Source organism: Notolepis coatsorum (assembly GCF_963971535.1).
Source record: "Notolepis coatsorum genome assembly, chromosome: 17".
Lineage (NCBI taxonomy): Eukaryota > Metazoa > Chordata > Actinopteri > Aulopiformes > Paralepididae > Notolepis > Notolepis coatsorum.
In genome coordinates, this window is record NC_140181.1 from 46,197,010 (window position 1) to 46,211,783 (window position 14,774).

Here is a 14,774-nt window from a genome sequence, read left to right on the forward strand (position 1 = left end):
CTAAATGCATGGGTATTTTATTTTGTCTTTAATGTTAGCTTGCAAACTCAAATACTGTCTTGGTAAGCCTCATAATGAATTGTTTGGGGTAAAAAAGAAAAACATCGTGATGTGTATCGTGTATCGCCGAAAGGTCAGAAAATATCGTGATATCATATTTAGGCCATATCGCCCAGCCCTAGTATCACGCTGATGTCTCCCACTCCCGTGAGAGCGGCAGTGGTCTGCAAAGAAGAGGGGAGCGTGATTTGGGTGATAGCAATATCACTGCAGGGCTTCGGCGTGTAGGAGCCCATGCCCCTCATGCCTTGCGTGTCTAGCTGCAGAACAACTCCTCAGCATGCGCTAGATGGGTGTTCAGGGGGGGGGTGTGTGTCAACCAGTTTGATGACAGCTTCTCCCGTATCAAACCGGCCCTTTCTGTCGGGGTCCCCCCTTGGGTGCGTCGCACAGCGGGAGGGACCGGGCCAACTATCTACTGTTCCTTGCGGCCCAGCGTCAGTTGACGGCGGGTGCGCTGTGGGATTATTTTCACAAATAGCAACAAGAACGCCGTTTGGGGGGGTGGATAGGCTGGTGTCCTGCTGGAGAAGTGATGTTAACCGGTCCATTAAAAGTGTTGCCAGTCATGTTATGAGCAGTGACGACTGCACCAGTCTGAGCAGAGATTGAGGGAGGAGCAGGAGGACGAGGAGCAGAGGAGGAGCCGGCGTCTCCTCCTGCCACGGCTGCCTGTCCACCTGGAGGGGAAGGGACAGAAACGGGGCATCAGACACGGAGAAACAGAGCCGGCTCAGACTCACATCATTTTATTGTCACAGCTTTTTTAACGCTTTCACTACCACACCACAAAGGGCTAACGCTAACCCTTTCACTACCACACTACAGAATGTTAACCCTTTCACTACCACAAAGGGCTAACCCTTTCACTACCACACTACAGAACGGTAACCCTTTCACTACCACAAAGGGCTAACCCTTTCACTACCACACTACAGAACGGTAACCCTTTCACTACCACTACAAAGGGTTAACCCCTTCACTACAAAATGTTAACCCTTTCACTACCACACTACAGAAGGTTAACCCTTTCACTACCACACTACAGGTTAAACACCTGCGCTGTGGTAGTGAAGGGGTTAAATGTACATATATTCAGAAAAACGTGAGATGCTTGTTTTTCCTGGCTCCTCAACCGTAGTAGTTTTGTAGACAACAATACACAACGATCTATACAAACTATACAATAATACAGGGTATTTAAAGACTATTCTACCGTGTAAGTAGCAGCAGTGTGTGCGTGTAATCAGTGTGCTTGTGTAAGTCACTGGAGGTGCTTTTGTGTGTGTCTGCTCATGTGATAATTCAGAGTCTATCCGTCAGTAGTCTGTTCGCCCGGTGGAAGTAGCTGCTCAGTGTTCTGTTGGACGTGGACCTGAGACTGCGGTAGCTCTACATTCAAACAGCCATCACTGATACAGAGTGTCTGGTCAGTAACATGGGTCTCCCAGTCCCTCAGCTCTGCAGTAAACAGAAAATGACCTGCCAGTGCAGTAAGAACATTTGGCTTGGCAAGATTTATTGAATGTAAAAATATCTAGGGTTCTCCCTCCTGATTGGATAAAGTGAGAACAAGATTCCAGAAAATGTATTTTGTGTTTAGTGCAGAGTGGAGGGACTGGGAGACCCATGTTACTGACCAGACACTCTATATCAGTGATGGCTGTTTACTGCAGAGCGGAGGGACTGGGAGACCCATGTTACTGACCAGACACTCTATATCAGTGATGGCTGTTTACTGCAGAGCGGAGGGACTGGGAGACCCATGTTACTGACCAGACACTCTATATCAGTGATGGCTGTTTACTGCAGAGCGGAGGGACTGAGAGACCCATGTTACTGACCAGACACTCTATATCAGTGATGGCTGTTTACTGCAGAGTGGAGGGACTGGGAGACCCATGTTACTGACCAGACACTCTATATCAGTGATGGCTGTTTACTGCAGAGCGGAGGGACTGGGAGACCCATGTTACTGACCAGACACTCTATATCAGTGATGGCTGTTTACTGCAGAGCGGAGGGACTGGGAGACCCATGTTACTGACCAGACACTCTATACCAGTGATGTCTGTTTACTGCACAGAGGAGGGACTGAGAGACCCATGTTACTGACCAGACACTATATCAGTGATGGCTGTTTACTGCAAAGCGGAGGGACTGGGAGACCCATGTTACTGACCAGACACTCTATATATCAGTGATGTCTGTTTACTGCATAGAGGAGGGACTGAGAGACCCATGTTACTGACCAGACACTCCATATATCAGTGATGGCTGTTGGAATGTAGAGCTGCTTAACACTTATTTTAACAAAAGATTACTTAACTGATAATTCTGATAACTGTGATCATTCCATTCAAGGAGTGAATTTACCTGGCAGTGGAACAAGTCGTTTCCAAACAACATGGTCATCATGTGGATCCTTTATCGTCAATCGAACCTCCATTGCGTTTAGATCCATGAATACTTCAAATGTCGGAACGTAATTTGGTCCATAATTCTGACAAAAAACTGCTCGATCTGAGAACAGATGACAAAGTAATTGTAATAGATCAAAAGCAATAAAACATTTATATACCGGTAATTCATATTCCTTTAATTGTGCACTAATGATTTTCGATTGTTTAGAATGAGGACCGCATAGACACAGCCGTTGCGATTGAGTCTACACAGTCCTCACTCTGTCCGGCTGGCAATGAGGACCACGTGGACTGAACCTTTAAATTACAAGTTTATTCCATGCAATGTGTCTGAGTCTGAGTCTATGCGGTGCTTGTTGAAAATTACCTGCCAGTGCAGTTAGAACATTTGGCTTGGCAAGATTTCTTGAATGTAAAAATATCTAGGGTTCTCTCTCCTGATTGGATAACGTGAGAACGGGATTCCGGAAAATGTATTTTGTGTTTACTGCAGAGTGGAGGAACTGGGAGACCCATGTTACTGACCAGACACTCTGCATCAGTGATGACTGTTTACTGCAGAGTGGAGGAACTGGGAGACCCATGTTACTGACCAGACACTCTATATCAGTGATGGCTGTTTACTGCAGAGCGGAGGGACTGAGAGACCCATGTTACTGACCAGACACTCTATATCAGTGATGGCTGTTTACTGCAGAGCGGAGGGACTGAGAGACCCATGTTACTGACCAGACACTCTATATCAGTGATGGCTGTTTACTGCAGAGCGGAGGGACTGAGAGACCCATGTTACTGACCAGACACTCTATATCAGTGATGGCTGTTTACTGCAGAGCGGAGGGACTGAGAGACCCATGTTACTGACCAGACACTCTGTATCAGTGATGGCTGTTTACTGCAGAGTGGAGGGACTGAGAGACCCATGTTACTGACCAGACACTCTATATCAGTGATGGCTGTTTACTGCAGAGCGGAGGGACTGGGAGACATGCGTGCATGCGTGTTTGTGTGTGTGTGTGTGTGTGTGTGTGTGTGTGTGTGTGTGTGTGTGTGTGTGTGTGTGTGTGTGTGTGTGTGTGTGTGTGTGTGTGTGTGTGTGTGTGTGTGTGTGTGTGTGTGTGTGTGTGTGTGTGTGTGTGTGTGTGTGTGTGTGTGTGTGTGTGTGTGTGTGTGTGTGTGTGTGTGTGTGTGTGTGTGCGTGCCTGTGTGTGTGTGTGTGTGTGTGTGGGATATGCTGACCTCAGGTTGCAGTTCATACGGCTCTGGAACACACTTCAGACTGTATTTTTGGCCTCTGATCAGGTCACAACTGGCTGAGATCGTGATTTTTGTGCTATCCTTATGCTTTGCGTATACCTTCAACCAGAAAAATTGGAGCGGATAGTTTAGTATACATTTTTTTATATTTAATCAATTTGATTCAGTTAGCACACAGAAATAGAAGGTTGCATTCATTCAGATACATTATTCTATATCTATGAGTTGGCAAGACAAGTGTCCGCTTGTACTTCACAGAAACAAGTGTACCACTCGTTTGTTAAAATAACTGGTCTACATGTTAAAATAATAGCTCTACATTCTGACAGCCAGTGAGTAACATGGGTCTCCCAGTCCCTCCGCTCTGCAGTAAACACAAAATAAATTTCCTAGTATCCTCTCTCTCATGACCTGAGCATCAGTATAGGTTACAATACACTAAAATACATACAAATAAATACATTAAAATACATTTACAATACAACCCCGGGCCCTCAGTTAAAATGGTCGCACACTTGACCATCTCTCAACCATGATTTTAAGTTAGTTTTAAATGAAATGTAACTTTGATACTCCCTGAGCCGTGTTGGCAGACTGTTCCAGGTGTGGGCTGCTCTCACGGAAAAGGCTGTCTGACTAAAAGCAGACCTCCTGTTTGGGACTACACAGTCCCCTCTGACTACAGACCTGGTATATCTGTCAGCAGATGCTTTCTGTTTTATGAAAGTACAGAGGGGGGGAGGAGCCAAGCCATGTAGGATTTTATAGGTAAGGCAGGCATCTTTGAATTTGACAAGATTGTCCCAGCTCAGTAGGTTCTGGTTTGCTATGCTATAACAATGGTGGTGGCTGTTTGTTTTCCTGTCCAGAACTTTCACAGCCTGATGGTAAACTACCTGTACAGATCGTAGTGTTGTACAGGAGGCTTGTGTCCAGCTAGTCAGACAGTATGTTAAGTGTGACATAATAATGGCATTAAAATACAGTGCTGCTGCTTTTGTTGACAGAGAGTTTCTGATGTGACGGAAGTTTGATAAGTGAAACTTTGCATTGTTTACTACCGATTTGATTTGTTTTTTAAATGTAAGATTGGAGTCCATTTTTATCCCAAGGTATCTATATTCGGATACAACTGTCAACCTTTCTCCTCTGACATAGACATCAGGTGAGACAGTATTCATCAGCCTCTTTGTAAAAAACATGCAAACAGTTTTTTTGGTGTTTAAATGCAGACATGAGTTAGTCAACCATTCAGTGACCGATGTCATTACCGCTGTTAACTTGTTTGCAGCTTGCTGCTTGGTTTCTGCATGGACATAAATTACCGTATTATTGCATACAGCTGGAAGATCATTAATATATAAACTAAACAACAGCGGTCCCAATATAGATCCTTCGGGGACACCAAAACCACAGCTAAGGGCAGAGGATACTCTCTGAGTTCTACCTTCAAGATAAGACTTCATGTATGTGATGGTATTAGGGGAGAAGTTGTACCGAGAAAGCTTGGTGAGCAGGACACCATGATCCACAGTGTCGAAGGCTTTCTTTAGATCTAAAAATGCGGCTGCAACAACTCCCCCCTTATCAAGCTTAGATTTAATATTCTCCAGGAGGAAGCAGATTGCAGTCTCTGTTGAGTGTTTTGCCCTAAAACCAAACTGCATGGGGTGCAGTCCAACGGAGCTGGTGCTAAGGTGACTTGTTAGTTGTTCTGCTATGCGTTTCTCTGCTATTTTGGAAATAACAGGTAAAATGCTAATTGGCCTATAGTTAGCTACCTCAGAGGATTTACCTGCTTTGTACTGTAGATGGGGGTTATTATAGCTTCCTTCCATGCTCCTGGGAAAACGGCCTTCACTATAGGATCTATTTATGATAGTTGATATTGGTCCAGATAAGCATTCATTAAATGTTTTTAGTAGCATGGTGTTTAGACCATACACATCCTTGGTTTTGGAGTTCTTCAAGGAATTTATAATTGTTGTCACTTTTGTTACAGTGATTTCACACAGCTCAAAGACAGGCTGATTTTGATCCACTGGAGACACTCAGATTAGTAGGGGAGCTCTGTTGCAGAGTCTGCACCGACTCTACAAAATAGGAATTAAAACTTGTTGCAATTTGAGGTCCATCCTGTGTAATATTGCCATTCACACAGATTTCTAGGCACTTTTTTCCCCCAGTGTGTTTTTATGTAGCCAGGTCTCTGACAGACACAAATAGTCCAAATTCGAGTCTTTAATGAGATGTTGGATTTGTTCACATTTCCCAATGATGCTGCAAATGTTTATGTGGCCTCCAAGTAACCCCTTCGGTTTTGCACTTGGATCCCATAGTATTTTTGCTTGATTGACAGTTTGAAAGAAGTCCTGCTTTCTGCGTTTGATGATTGCAGGATTTATAGTTCTATTCTTCATTTTGATTCGCTGTTGACTTATCGCGCTATTTTGTTTGATTGGCACATCTGGTGCTTGCCTACTAGGACTACATGCGGTGTTTACGAAGTCACTCTTGGTGTTCGGAGCTTTCTCCGGGACGCTGTCACCCCGCTGCCCCGAGGAATCAGTGGGTGGGCCTCCACCGACGCTCACGGCCGCCGAAGTCCTCGTTCGGGTAGCTCCCCCGCCGCCAGCTCCTCCCCGCACGCCGAGGCTCGTTGCAGGTGCGCAGCCCGGACACAGCACGCCCTCGCTCGGGCTCTCCGCCACGGAGGCGCGCCGCCCGGCCGACTCCATCGCCAGGTCGCGTCTATATTAATCCCAGCCGAAGAGTGCAAGAGCGCTTCCGCATTCTTCGCCGCGCATGCGCATGAGGTCCTTGCTTAGTTCAAACGCCCCATTCAACACGGTTAATCACAAACTCGAAACTCCGTTAAGCTCCAGAGAGAGAGGCTGAAAACCCACAGTTCTTGCCCGACGGATGGGAGCCGAATCGCGGATCCGAGTTTTCTGATGAATAGCCCCAAAACATGGAGGTTGCGAACGGCGCCGGCTTCGCTGACCAGAGCTCTCTCAGATTCAAAGTTTTAATTGCAGCCTGGAACATACATGTTTCGGAACCAATGTGTAACTAGACAGTTACAATATAACATTTATATTAATTAACCCAGTTAATGCCTTAAGAAAAAGAGTCTGGTGGTCAATTACTACGGAAATGTTGTGTCTTACTAATAATAACTAATTCCTTGGTCAATAGAAGTCTCTGTGATACTTTCTGAATATGATTTGGGAATGGGCAGGGTTATAATAGAAGAAAGACAGTGTAAACAATATAATTAACTCTGAATATAATAATGACGAAAAATAAACAGGATACACAACAAGGTGCATGCGATGAGGTTATATGTAGTGCACCTTGTTGTGTATCCTGTTGTGAGCTCTGGTCAGTGAAGCCGGCGCCGTTCGCGACCTCCATGTTTTGGGGCTATTCATCAGAAAACTCGGATCCGCGATTCGGCTCCCATCCGTCGGGCAAGAACTGTGGGTTTCAGCCTCTCTCTCTGGAGCTTAACGGAGTTTCGAGTTTGTGATTAACCGTGTTGAATGGGGCGTCTGAACTAAGCGAGGACCTCATGCGCATGCGCGGCGAAGAATGCGGAAGCGCTCTTGCACTCTTCGGCTGGGATTAATATAGACGCCGCCAGGTCCGCCGCTCCAGCCCCGACACTCCGCAAGGATAGCGCATCCCCCGCATCACCCGAGAGGTAGATGTTAGATCGTTGTTCATAATCAAATGGTAGATTGTCCAGACATAGATCACGTACCTGAATGACAGCTCACCATTTATTTATTTAATTCATTGGAACTTTTTATTTCAGCACCGACCTTCATTGTTTGTTTGTTGCATTGGTTGTCCTTTTTTATCGCTCTCTATTGTCCGTCAACTGACTGAGATGCTACTGGATACCTGAATTTCCCCAAGGGGATTAATAAAGTATCTATCTATCTATCTATCTATCTATCTCTCCCCCCGTTCCCTCCCCGGTAATATTATATGTTACAATAGGCAATACAGAATTAGAATCTGAATGTATACTAAGAGTACGAGTAAACAGTATACACAAGGTACCCTAACTGGACCCTAACTTACGTCTTCCTGTAGCACGTTGCTCGGCAGCAGAAACACGTCCAGTACTTTGCGGTCATCCCCTAGTGGTCGGACGAGGAGGAGAATCAGGCTGCTCATTGATCTCATCCAATCGGGGAGCCGCCATGTCAAACCAAAGGAGGAGAGGTGTGGTACGTTCACCACCACGTGAGTCCGGGTAATCCTCAGCGGCTCCAAGATGGTCATCAACCCATCATCGGTGATGTGGACGACAGCTAACGACGGATAATCGCAGGACAGCGCTGTGGAGGACAACAGAAATGTTGCTTCATACCTCTGTGATCAAATCAAATCAAATTTATTTATAGGGCCCAACAACACACGTTAATGTCCCCATGGGCCGTACAGATCTTCTTTAAACAAGTCAAGAAGAAAACATAACAATAAGTCAAGAACAGAACAAGAACACCATAAGGTGCAAACATTTTTAGATGGATGCAAATAAATGAAAGAATGCAAGCACTCCCAGACATACCCCACGCGAAGGTAAGGAAAAACTCACTAAAACCTAACAATAGGGGAAAAAAAAGCTCCACAGGCAGTGTGGAGGAGAGAAACCTTAGAAGGGCCATTCAAGGGGGGATCTCCCTTCTTAGATGTTGGTGATAGTAGTGTTGCAGACGGACAGTGTGATCACGTATGCTGTACGTATGTTGTACGTTGTTTCATACCTCTGTTTCTCTATTGTTTTTGTATTATGCATTACTAGGAATGTCTGACTCTTAACCACCAAAACCTGCACGGACTACAACGTATGACGTATATCATGCCAGTTAGGGTACCTTGTGTATACTGGTTGTATACCTATGTGCTGTGCTTGTGTATACTGTTTACTTTTACTCATAGTATATATTCAGATTCAAATAATATATTTGTTGTAACGCACAATATAACCGATAGGGCAAACAGACCCTTGTGCTGAGTGTATAGTGTGACAGCAGGGCTATGTGCTGAGTGTATTGTGTGACAGCAGGCCTATAGTATGTGCTGAGTGTATTGTGTGACAGCAGACCTATAGTATGTGCTGAGTGTATTGTGTGACAGCAGACCTATAGTATGTGCTGAGTGTATTGTGTGACAGCAGACCTATAGTATGTACTGAGTGTATTGTGTGACAGCAGGCCTATAGTATGTACTGAGTGTATTGTGTGACAGCAGGCCTATAGTATGTACCGAGTGTATTGTGTGACAGCAGACCTATAGTATGTACTGAGTGTATTGTGTGACAGCAGGCCTATAGTATGTACTGAGTGTATTGTGTGACAGCAGGCCTATAGTATGTACTGAGTGTATTGTGTGACAGCAGGCCTATAGTATGTACTGAGTGTATTGTGTGACAGCAGACCTATAGTATGTACTGAGTGTATTGTGTGACAGCAGGCCTATGTGCTGAGTGTATTGTGTGACAGCAGAACTATGTGCTGAGTGTATTGTGTGACAGCAGGCCTATAGTATGTACTGAGTGTATTGTCTGACAGCAGGGCTATGTGCTGAGTGTATTGTTTGACAGCAGAACTATGTGCTGAGTGTATTGTGTGACAGCAGAACTATGTGCTGAGTGTATTGTGTGACAGCAGACCTATGTGCTGAGTGTATTGTGTGACAGCAGGCCTATAGTATGTACTGAGTGTATTGTCTGACAGCAGGGCTATGTGCTGAGTGTATTGTCTGACAGCAGGGATATGTGCTGAGTGTATTGTCTGACAGCAGGGATATGTACTGAGTGTATTGTTTGACAGCAGGCCTATGTGCTGAGTGTATTGTCTGACAGCAGGGATATGTGCTGTGTATTGTTTGACACCAGGCCTATGTACTGAGTGTATTGTTTGACAGCAGACCTATGTGCTGAGTGTATTGTTTGACAGCAGACCTATGTGCTGAGTGTATTGTTTGACAGCAGACCTATGTGCTGAGTGTACTGAGTGTCCCTAAAGGTGCTCCCATAGTCGAGCGGACTGTACACGGACTGGACTCTGCGGAGGTCCACTGGACTCTTTGAGCTTTCATAGTCGAGCGGATCTCCGTGGACCAATTTCCTACATGTCTCGCGCCAGTTTACGCCTCGCGCCAGTTTGTGTGACACCAAGTGGGCACCGCAGACGTCCGCACGTCAGAAAATAGGAGCTTCGCACTTGGACTCTGCTGTGGGTCTGCTTTGAGTACCCTTTCGGTCCGCTTTGAGCATGCGGGAGTTTGCTCCGTGTATGGTCCGCTCGACTATGGGAGGGCCTTAAGGCACATTCCTGTGCATTCCTTGCATTGGTAAAAATCTATTAATTAAATCATTGATTTAATAAATGTCAGTTATATTCTTCAAATAATCACCAAATATCAATGAAAGCTGAGACCCCGAATATCCATTTGAGATGCATCCTAACACTGTGTCAAACTGTTGTTGTTATTAATATATAATAAACATTGTGTTTTGAATCTCATCTATTCAAATATTGTGAGTGTACTGTATGAAGACTTGGGGCATTATATAGTTTTCCTATGTATAATGTCATGTCAACAATGTCGCCCAAAGTGCTACCGTTTCATAAGGTTATTAGATTAATAATGTGCAAATAATTAGCAATATGTCATCAACAAACACTGACTTACCTGAATCTGAAGTTAAACAGTGTGGGAGCTGTAGCTGGGAGACAGAGCCCTGAGGACACTGGATCCTGAACAGAGGACCTGCAGGAGTCCTGCCATCTGACTGGAGGAGGCTCTCGTCCCATGGGACGGTCTCGTACTGCACCTCCCTCTCCCCCTCCACTCCAAACACCAGCCCTGTGGAATCACACTCGAACACACCTGCACTGGGCAACCTGGACCTGGGGCACACAATAGTAACTGCTGTATTAGAAAGATTACATGATGTTGGCTTTATATACCATCTGTTTTTATATAACCTGAATCTGGGGCAAAGATTCAAACAACTATAACGTTGGCTCTATAATTATTAGTATGTGTGTTTATATAACCTGAACCTGAGACACCATAGGAACACCTGTATCAGAACGATTCAGATGCAGGTTATAACCAAAGAATCAGATTTATACTAATGTCTGTTTTCCCTACAGTGATGCAGAAACTGACGTTTAATAATGATAGCAATATATTCAGTTCCTCCAGTCCAATAATTCTGTCCCAATATAGGCACACGTGCAATAGAGAACACATCCAAGCTTTGCTCGAATTGAAGTTAAGTTCCTTTCTAAAGCCATGAAACATTAGGGCTCCATCTGAATAGCTATAGTTCTTGGAACAGCAGAGAGGTACACTCTCACAACATGCATGTTTGGTGACTAAAACTCTACTTATTTAATCTTGATAAATCAAATACAAATATCACACTTCATACAGTTGCTGTGGGTCTGGTTTACTAGGCTTCAGACTAAGTGAGATTTTAGGCTTACTAGGCTTCAGACTAAGTGAGATATTAGTCTTACTAGGCATCAGCCTAAGGGAGATTAGTCTTATAGGCTTCAGACCAAGGGAGATATTAGGCTTAGTGCACAGTAAATTTCACAGAGTAAATTTTGCAGAGTAAATTTTACTCAAACTACTCAACTACTACTACTCAAACTTACTAAAATGTTACTCAGTTTGAGTAAAATGTACTCAGTTTGAGTAAAATCTACTCTGCGAAATTTACTGTGTGTGTATACTCCACTTTCTATAACATATAAGTTCAAACCAAGTATGGCAATTCAAAGTAAATTGTTATTTAGAATTTGTACAGATTCAAATGTTAACGTCTTGAAGGGCAGGGGAAACAGAAGAGCCTGTATTAAAATGTGGTTACTTGTATACGGTGCTTGTAGAGACAGTTGACACGTCAGGTGTGAAGCTCGTCCAGGACTGGAATACAAAAAAGGAACAGAACGTGTTGTTTTCTAAAAGATACCAACATCAATACTGTGCTAAAGTTTGACCAAACTAGAATTCCCATACGTCACAGTCAAATCTATTTTGATAACGTGGGGTTTTATTATCTTTATGACATTGTAACAGCAATCTCTTATCTATTGGTTTCATTCGGTTGTCTCCAGGCATGCGTTCTTCATGGGACGGGGGCGCAAGCCCAGATAAGTACTCGCTATTTACATATCAATAGCGCCGGTCGTATTTAACACACCTGACGACCGGCGCTATTGATATGCAAATAGCGAGTGCAATCCCAGTTTTATTATCTTTATGACATTGTAACAGCAACCTCTTATCTATTGGTTTCATTCGGTTGTCTCCGGGGAAAATGTCCAAAGGTTTATAATTTTTTTTTTAAATGTAAAAAAAAAAACTAAGGAAATGTATATTATTGCACAGAAGATTATAGCTTGAGACATTTAAATCAAAGTACCGTACTATATTAACGATGGCAACTTTCTCAGTAATTACACACTACACAATTACACATTATTATTACACTATGAATTGAAAATGGGGGACCCTGATGTAAACAAGACAAACGCCTTTCTCTGGTCTGCATCCCCTTAACAATTGTATGTATTGAGCCGTATACTGTATTGTACCCATTCTGCAATCTGTTAAATAAAGTTTTCATTCATTCATTCATTCATTCAATGCTATAGCATCTCTTCATGGTAATTAATCCACGCTATCAACACTTAATTTGACAATGATATATACAGTGTATATGCAGGTCAGGAAGATGCCAACAGAAATACTCACGTCATTACTCTGGTATGCTCTGCACAAGGTCACCCCCTCCTCGCTATACAAGATGCCAAACCACGGGTAGAGGGGTTCAGTGAACGTGGTGTTGTAGGTGTGAAGGTGGGTCAGTGTGTCGTCATCAGCGGAGACCTGGTAGAATGACAGGTGGCCAGCGGGCCAGTCCAGATACACTCCGAGTCTGATGAGGGGGGGACCCGGGACTAACACGGGGTCTGTTCCACGGTTGTGATAGAAAGTAAAGAGAGAACCAGCCCCGTCAGGAAGAATCTCACAGAACCAGACCTTGTCTCTGTTTCTTCTGGCGCCCCCTTCTCCCCCTTCTTTCCTGTCGATGCTCCCGTACGCCACTCCTACAGCTGCACCTCCCTCGACCTCTAGCTCCCAGTAGCAGCGTCCAGTCAGACTCTCTCCACACTAGGGTGACCAGATCCCAATAAACCAAATGTGGGACAAATGGTATGTTTGTGAGGGACAATGTGGGATGCCCCCCCCCCCCCCCCCAGCGCAGCACTGGCCCTTCCTTTTTTTTGGTGGACCGTCCCTGTCCCCTCAATCAAGGCTCATCCGCCACTGTCCTCATTCAAATGACCACAAGCCTAATATGTTTTGCCCTTATTCATATATTTTATTTTCCTTTTGTCTCTAATGGGTGTTAAGTACTCAAAATAAATAAATAAACAAATAATAAATAAAATAACCACCCAGACTTACAATCACCTATGATTAGGTCTGGACCCCCAGTCTTATCACACACATGCACACGCACACACACACACACACACACACACACACACACACACACACACACGCACACACACATAATGACCACCCAGACTATGTATAATAATGACCACCCTCACAACGCTTTTTCACTCTCCTGCCCTCCGGGAGGAGAATGAGGAGCCTCTGAGCCAGGACCAGCAGACTGAAAGACAGCTTCATACACCAGGCTGTCAGGAAGCTGAACTATCTCCCAGCTCTAGCCTCTCCCCTCCTCTACTCTGCCACCACAGAACCTGGACTAAGAACACCCCCCCCCCCCCCCCCCCCCCCCGCAGTAATGGCACAATAATAAAGAATATGATTATCTTCCACTTGCACTGATTTGTGCGGGGGGGTGGTTAGGTTACCAAACGGCTACTCTCTCGTGCCGAGCAGCGGAGATTACAGCAGCGCATGGAACTGATCTGTTTATCCCAAGTTGCGCGGAAGGACAACTGGCTCTGAAACGGACCCACCGCGCTCGACAGCGTTGGGACTTGTCGTTGTCATAGGATGCGGTGTCACTCGCGGCCAGATACTAGTAACGTTACGCGACGCATAGAGGCTCTTCACATTGGCTGGGGGGGCGGGGGGGGCGGGGACATTAGCGCGGATGACAACCAATCATGCGGGACATGGTCTCAATTTGTGTGACGCGTGAAAAGAGACAGAAATGCTGTACAAACACGCGCAATGCGTGACATCTGGCCACCCTACTCCACACAGCACTTCAGGACTGTTGTCAATTCTCTCCGGGTGATCAGGATATGGCTGCAGCTCATCTGTCCCCCTCGCTGTTCTGTTCCCCTCGGACAGTAAGATCCTCTTACTTACTGTGTTGGGATCCATTGTGAGTCGACGGTCATCTAAACAAGAAATAACAAATAAAAGTGATGATGACTAATCAGAAGTTGTAACAGTCAGTCACACACACAACATGTGCGCATTATTATATTTGTGTTGTTATTGTGACGCGAGTGAGCGCGGGTGATGACGTCAGGAGGAGCAGCAGGGAGGGACCCACGCGGGTCATTATTGGTGCGCGCGCGCGTGCACACAGGAACGCGCTGCACGCGCACCACTTTGCATAACAACGCGGCCGGTCGTCACGTGGTCAAATACCTTCTTCTCAGATACATTCTGCGAAACTGGTGAATGAAATGTGTTACGTTCCGCTCGTAGAGGCGATTGGGCATTAACCCTGTAATGACCCTAACCCATTTTACATTGTATCCACTATTGTGTGTTCCATATTGTTGTATATCGACTGTGATCAGTTACTTATATAACAGAAGCACTTTACGGTGCCTGATTATTAACCCCGTGTCCCCTGTAACTATGATCTGATCATCATTGGTGCTTTTATCTAATACAGTTGTTACTCTTTTGTACCCCGGCTGTGCAGTTGGTTATTGAAGGGCATTTTGACAAACATCAGTTTTCCCTGCTAATGATCATATAACCCACGTTTTT

General features: G+C 44.9%; 1 protein-coding gene across 1 annotated transcript; it reads right to left on the reverse strand.

Annotated features, from left to right (window-relative positions):
• Positions 1–615: 615 nt before the first annotated feature.
• On the reverse strand, positions 616–14,150 carry LOC311244035 (uncharacterized protein; the record flags this gene model as incomplete). Its single annotated transcript, XM_084333445.1, has 8 exons — positions 616–740; positions 2,437–2,583; positions 3,723–3,839; positions 7,833–8,092; positions 10,455–10,672; positions 11,647–11,702; positions 12,534–12,953; positions 14,136–14,150. The coding sequence occupies 7 exons, from the start codon at positions 14,148–14,150 to the stop codon at positions 2,515–2,517; spliced, it is 1,155 nt and encodes a 384-aa protein (XP_084189571.1). The 3' UTR covers positions 616–740; positions 2,437–2,514.
• Between the last annotated feature and the right edge of the window lie 624 nt (positions 14,151–14,774).